Below are 7,288 nucleotides of genomic sequence, written 5' to 3' on the forward strand. Positions count from 1 at the left end.
TATCTGTTGGGATAACTTACCTTGCATATAAAGAGATAACCCAAAATAAAAAATGAGCAAAAAACATAAATATGCAGCTAAATGGAGAGGCAGACAAAAGACAAGTATTTTAAAATAAGTTCAACATCACAAATAACTTAAAAAGCAAAGTAAAATAAGATTGTAGTATCAAGTCCAATGTTGGCGAGGGCACAGAGAAACAGACATACACACACCTGCTACTGGTGGGATTGTGAATCTTTTTTGAAGAGCAACTTAGCAGTATCAATTATACTTGAAAACGTTCTTGCCCTTTGATCGGGATTCCACTTCAGAAATTACTGTACAGCAAAACTATGAAAGATGTAGGTACAAGAACTGTTTTTGAAGCCAAAAGATTGGAAACCACTTGAATGTCAACAAATATAAGCAATGGTTAATTGCAGCACAGTATATACAGCCATCAAAAGGAGGTAGGTCTCCAAGTCTCCAAATGCTTACACAGAAAGATAGTGACCTATACGGGATGGGTTTATGGGGAGGGGGTCACACTGTTTCACATTTGCTTTGATTTTTTAAATAATTTATTAGATTACCAACCAGAGTATTTGCTTTGTGCCTAAATAACCAAAAGTACTATTTATGGGCCAGCCCCGTGGCTTAGTGGTTAAGTGCGCGCGCTCCGCTACTGGCCGCCCGGGGTTTGGATCCCGGGCACGCAATGATGCACCGCTTGTCTGGCCATGCTGAGGCCGCGTCCCACATACAGCAACTAGAAGTATGTGCAACTATGACATACAACTACTGGGGCTTTGGGGAAAAAAAGGAGGATTGGCAATGGATGTTAGCTCAGAGCAGGTTCTCCTCAACAAAAAAGAGGAGGATTAGCACCGATGTTAGCTCAGGGCTGATCTTCCTCACACACACACAAAAAAACACAAAAACACAAAAGCACTATTTAAAGACAACTTATCTTCACTTAATAGAAAGGAAACTGAGGCTCAGAGAGGCTAAATGATTTACCCAAAACCACACACCTAGTGAGTGGCACAACAGAGCCACAAGCCCAGCCGTTCTGACACTGAAGTTCAGTGTTCTTTTTCCTCCTTCACTGTTGCCTACCCAGAGAATAACTTTCTGGTAATCATATCCTATAGTTACACACTTGGGTCAGTGACACAAAATCATGTTTGCTGACCTTTATCCTAAGAACTTATTTTGCATTCTGCATCACCCTAAGCTAAATATGGAATGACCAAAAGATTAACTGCACATTACAATCCTGGCAAATAACCGTAGCCCAAAAGAACTTAGATAAAAGAATGGATTCTGCTAATCAGGAGAAATCTAAGATAAGAAACATTAAACAACCATTTTTTAGAGCATAAATCTCAATAATGAGAGCTTATCTTCCACCTCTTGGTAACAACTTGAGTTAAAGGACAACAATAAAGGAAATTCATTCATTTCCACCTCCTCTGAAAGGGAGAAAGTATTTCATGAACAGTTAAACCCTTAGGTTACCTCCTAAAAATAGGATATAATTAAATGGCTCATTTAATTTTTATATGTATAGCAAGTGTCATGATTAAGTCATTCCTACCACTTCAAACCTGCAAAGAGTGATTTAAGCCAGTGCTTCTTAATCTTTTTTCATTATTGCCCCTCTAAGAAACCCTGTAATACATTTTTTCTGCTCCCCTCCCAAGAAATTTTAATACCACAGAGAGCCTATGTATGCTACGTGTATCTGTGCTTTATACATTCAAAGAATAAGACTGTTTTCACACACACACCGCCCCCTCCAAGAACCAATTTTCACCCCCTTAGGGGCAACATCTCCCATGTTGAGAATGCTTGCATGCACAGCAATAATATATGGTGGTTCTTTGCTTCTTTCAATTTTATAAATTACCCCACCACCAAATTTAGCAGAGGAAAGTTTATAAAAAAGTACAGAACCCAGCACGTGTTAAGTATGTCTTCTGACACCTAATACCTATACTGCAAACTCGGGCTTTCCAAAGCTTAAAATTTTGTTTCTAACCTGAGAGGCTATTTTATCAAACTATACATCCTTTTTATGATAATTCAAAGGTATGAAAGATATAACCCATACATTATTCCTTCTTTCACCTTTAAGATTCCTACCTCCTTTCTCACTGTCGTAGTGTGAAGCATCAAACTGAGCATCATCGTTAGGGAGCTGCACACTGGCTATCACAAGGTGGTTTTGTTCATCCGACGTGTGTGTCCCCAGGACAAGTCGATGAATGCTGAAATCCTTCCCTTCTGGTCTGTAATAGCGGTATATGGTCACTAGTCAAATTAGTAGCACTAAGAAAGACTACAAAGTCTGTGAGACACATGTATACAAAAGGCACTATTACAACCAGGTTTTGAGAGAAGTAAGTCATCATGAGCCACATTTTCTACTTTTAATGAATCTTCCACAGAGCAGAGTATAAGGAGGACCACATAGCACTTAATTTTCTAAGTATTTCTTAACTTGGCCAAAAATTTACAATTATTTTAGGGAAAAAGTCTAATGAAATAAAATGTGGATTAACTACTCACTCTTTTACAACGGATTGGAGGGAAAGAAAACAATTGTTGGGTACACAAATACTTTACGTTAATTCATTAGGTTAACTTCATTAAAAGGGAAAGGAAAGGAAGTAACAGTAGGTAAACTAATTGTTCAAGTATATACTAAGTGCCTAATCAACGGACATATTGCTCCAAACACTATGGAAGAACAAAGAAGATTAAGATGTGATTCCTGTTCTCAGAAAACCAGGGGTTGGGGCAAGCCTGGGGGCGTAGTGGTTAAGTTCGCACACTCTGCTTCGGCAGCCAGGGGTTTGCAGGTTTGGATCCCAGGCCCGGACCTATACAACGCTCATCAAGCCATGCTGTGGCAGCGTCCCACATACAAAATAGAGGAAGACTGGCACAGATGTTAAGCTTGGGGCCAATCTTCCTCACCAAAAAACAAACAAACAAACAAACAAACAGAAAACCACAAACAAACCCCAAGGGGCCGGTCCGGTGGCACAAGCAGTTAAGTGCTTCAGCGGCCCTGGGTTCGCAGGTTTGGATCCTGGGGGCGCACCAACGCACTGGTTGTCAAGCCATGCTGTGGCGGTGTCCCATACAAAGTAGAGGAAGATGGGCACAGATGTTAGCCCAGGGCCAATCTTCCTCAGCAAAAAAAAGAGAGGATTGGCCTCGGATGTTAGCTCAGGGCTGATTTTCCTCACCAAAAAAACAAACAAACAAACAAACCACAAACCCCCAAATCAGGAGCAACTTGGCAGTCACGTACAAAAACAATTAAAATACAAGTCAATACATAGTATATGAAAAGTACACAAGAATGTAAGAGTTTAGATAAGAAAGATTACTTCTGGAATAAGAAAGTGTTCATGGAAGAGGTGATACCTGAGCAGTTCTCAAAATGAGAGATAAAACCTGGAAGTTTGGGTCAAGCTTTGGAAGACAGTATTCCAAGGAAAGGGATTTGAACAAAAGGGAAGGTTGACAAAGTGCCAGACACTATGGTAAGCACTTTACATACCTTCTATCATTTAAACACCATAATAACACTATGAAGTATTACTGCAATTTAAAGATGAAAATACTGGAGGTTTAGGAAAATTAAACAACTTGCCTAAGATCACACAACCACTAAGTAACAGAACTAGGACTCAAGTCCAAATCTGACTTTGGATATGGGAAAACACAGTGGGAGAAAAGGCTAGAAAGCAGATTAAAATCAGACTCTAGGGTATTGAATACCAGCGTAAGGCATTCTGGACTCTATGCTGTAGGGGACAAAGGACTATGGAAAATTTCTAAGGGACACAGCACCATTTAAGTTATCTCAGATGGATTAATCTAACAGCGTAAAGCAGAGGTTTTTAAAGTATGGTATCAGGACCAACAGCATCAGCGTCACATCAGACCTTTTGCTAGAAATGCAAATTCCCAGACCCACTGTAGAGACCTACTGAATCAGAAACTCGAGTTGGGCACTTGAGGAACTCAACAATCTGTTTTACAATCTCTCTATCTGATTGTGATGCTACACAAGTAGAATTCATCAGGGCTTATAAATGGACTGTCAAGTGGAGAAAGGGAAAAACCTACGAAACGTCAAACCAAAGTCAACTATGACAGGGAGAAAGGTGAAGTGGGACCTCCACTGAAAGAACACATGCAGTTTAGAACATGTGTTGGGGAAGCCAATAAGATACTGCAAAGACACCAGTAGGCACCTGAAAATTCAGGAAGAGCCCAGAAGTTGGGTCTAGAGATACTAATAGGAATTCCTTTGCAGAGAGGTAACAGCCATATATATCCTACATAGAAAAAGTAGAGGAAAGAAAAGTGGGCGGTCAACAGAAAATTAGAAATGCTTACGCTCAGGTTAAACAAAGAACCAAAGGAAGTGAGGTAGGGAAAAAGAGAATTGTAGAAGTACAATTGTGTTTTGTTTTTACAAAAGATATGAAAATACACATAAACACACAAAAAACTAAACACCTGGCATCAGGGATACTTGCTTATAAGTAAGTCTCATCTTAAAAAAATTAACATTGTTACGTGAGTAGAAATACCAAAAAAAGGAAGGAAAAAAGCAAGGTATTTAGACTAATGTCACACATTGCAGAAAGGTTTATTTACCTAGATCAGCTAAAGTAGAAAGCTACTAACATGATAGTGCAGATTCCAGCCTTGGGGAATTGAGTCTAATTCATTGCTTTCCAAACCTAGTTAATCACTACATTATATGGGAAGCTTTTTAAGAACATGGGTTCCAGATTTAGTAGGTATGGGGTGGCCAATATTTGGGATCCACTGGTCCAATATACATAATTTATTACATGATCACAGTAAATCTGGAATCACCATTCAACTACTTCTCATCAAGTACTCTGCCACAGGTTCCTAAATCATTTGAACTATCACTGAACTCCTGACAGAAATGACTCCACTTACCCCAAACTCAAGTAATTCTGATGATCAGTTGAATATGGGAACCCCTGGTCATGATAAAGAAGCTTCCAACCCTAAGTGTCTAGGTATTTATTACAGTTCTGTTTAACACCCTTAGAATAGATTTCCCCATTTTCTTTAACGTCACTGTGAAGGTAACTGCCTCATTCTTCAGTTAACCAATAAAATTTATATCAAATTTCTATTATTTGTTGAGCTGAAGAATAGCCTAATAACCATGTTTTGCAAATATCTTGACATCTGAAGACCTGAGTTTTGAGTGAATTTAGTTATTTAGCACACAATATAATTTCTAAATGTTATTCTGAAGAGTGAAGCAGTTTCACACTAGAAAATTCATCATTCCAACAGGCACACTGGTTTTGCTAAAACTTTCTATTATCTAAATTCACCTTCATCTTTGCATTGTTACTTCCTCCTGGAAGCCCTTCCCAATACCCCAAGTTGAGGTAATTTTTCTTCTCTCTGATCATTTTATCTGTGCCACTCATGATAATTACTCTGTTACATTTTATACACACACAGTCAAGGCAAGGGCAGGCGTCTTACTTAAATTTATACCCCCTGATATGTGACACCTAGTGGACCCCCAACAAACGCAAGCTAAATTAAATAATATTTTACATCTTCTATTAGAAGTAAGCTACCCATGTGTAAGAAATACAAGTGATTATAACTTCTCATCATGTAAACTCCCATACACATAAACCACCCCTCCTTCAGGTGTTAGTTCTAAGCATCTCTCTAAAACTGCTCTTAGCACATATAACTGTAATTATTAGTTTATAGCTGCCTTTCCAACTAGACGTGTGCTCCTTGAAGGCAGGACCATGTCTATACTCATCTTTGTATTAACCAGCTAGTACCAATGAGAGAGTCAAGTGTTTTGCTGAAAAAACTGGATTCATCACAATACTTCATGAAAGTTGACATGTTTTAATTACCCGGTCAACTAGTTATAATATGGCTACTCAACTCAGTACCAGAAACAGAAAACATCGACACGTTTTCCCCTTATCAGGTAAGTTACAAAATAACTTTACATTTTGCCTAGAAAAGATGCCACCAATAGGTTTTGATCACGTGCCTTCTACCGGCGACTGGCGAGAAGAAAACAGGGAATATCAACGTGAGAAATCTACACTGAGGACGCAACAAAATAGCGTTCAAGGCATTCCTATTACCTGGTTACATCTGGAAGCCACTGTGCAGTCAGGCTGGGCCACTCCAAAGCGTGGGTCATCACCAAATCGTAAAGAAAAGGGGTGTTCTTTTTCCATATTTTGTACTCTTCGTTGATCACACGTTCTTCTACTGCGTCATCAAAGGCTGCTAAAAAGTTAAAAACAAATCAAGTTAGCGAACACAAATGGAAACTCAGTTAACACTTCCAAAGCTACCGGCCCGAGTCCCGATTCTGAAATGGGGGGATGTGTCTAAATACCCCCGAGGCGGAGGCACCAACACGCCTCCCCACCTTCGCGGGCCCGGAACCGCGCTCGGGTCCTCCCGGCCGTACGCTCCGTTAGCGGCTCGGGCGACGGCGCCGGGCCTCGGGAGACCGCTGCCTACGCGCCAATCTGCGGCCCCGGTGAGGAGGCCCGAGCGCCGGCCCCCGGGGGACGAGCGCGGCCGGCAGCACCCGGAGAAGCGGGCAGACCGACACAGAGCGCGGGGAGGGAGCAAACTGCCGCCGCGGCCCCCACCGCCAGCTTCACGCCGCTGCGACGGGCCTCCGCTCCCGAGGAGCTGGCGCGCCGTTAGCCCGCCCCGCGGGGCGATTCCTCCTCACGCCTTCGATGGTGGGGACGGTACTCGGCAGAGTCGGGCCTGCCCTCGCTGTTAGGCCGTGTCGAGGCCGCGGCGCAAGCCCGGCATCCCCTGCCCTCCTGGGGCGGCCCCGGCACCCTCACCTTCCTTGTCGGCCATGGCGGACAGGCGAGCCGGAGATCCCGGGGTCGAGCGTTGCCGGAGGGGCGGGGAGGCAGCGGGCGCTCGCTCTGCGCGCGCGGCCTCTATTGTTTCCTGCTGCCCCTGCGTGAGGGCCGACTCGCGCACCTTCGCGCCAACACTGACCAATCGGAGCGCGCCGAACGGCGAGGTGGGCGGGGAAGCCGTGTTCGCAGCCTATCCAGACGCGCGGAGTCGCTTTTCGAGGGGCCAAGGCGCGCGCTCCGCCCCTGCCCCCACACGGCCCGGAGCCGACTTCTTTCGATCGCGCGCGCGCGCGCGCGCGCGCGGGGCTCGTGGGAGTGCGCCTGCCTGGGGTCACGTGAGAGTTTTAGTC

At 43.2% G+C, this 7,288-nt stretch overlaps 1 protein-coding gene across 1 annotated transcript in view; it reads right to left on the reverse strand.

The window, feature by feature from the left end:
* Window positions 1-7,046, reverse strand: part of RBBP4 (RB binding protein 4, chromatin remodeling factor) — a 19,829-nt gene extending 12,783 nt beyond the window's left edge. The window contains exons 1-3 of the mRNA XM_004425905.3: window positions 6,915-7,046; window positions 6,186-6,333; window positions 2,131-2,276 (exon numbers count right to left, since the gene is read on the reverse strand). Of these exons, the coding sequence (XP_004425962.1) occupies window positions 2,131-2,276; window positions 6,186-6,333; window positions 6,915-6,930 (310 nt within the window). The 5' untranslated portion in view covers window positions 6,931-7,046. The remainder of the gene's footprint in view (window positions 1-2,130; window positions 2,277-6,185; window positions 6,334-6,914) is intronic.
* Between the last annotated feature and the right edge of the window lie 242 nt (window positions 7,047-7,288).

Source organism: Ceratotherium simum, chromosome 22, assembly GCF_057802395.1.
Source record: "Ceratotherium simum simum isolate JZ-2026a chromosome 22, ASM5780239v1, whole genome shotgun sequence".
Classification (NCBI taxonomy): domain Eukaryota; kingdom Metazoa; phylum Chordata; class Mammalia; order Perissodactyla; family Rhinocerotidae; genus Ceratotherium; species Ceratotherium simum.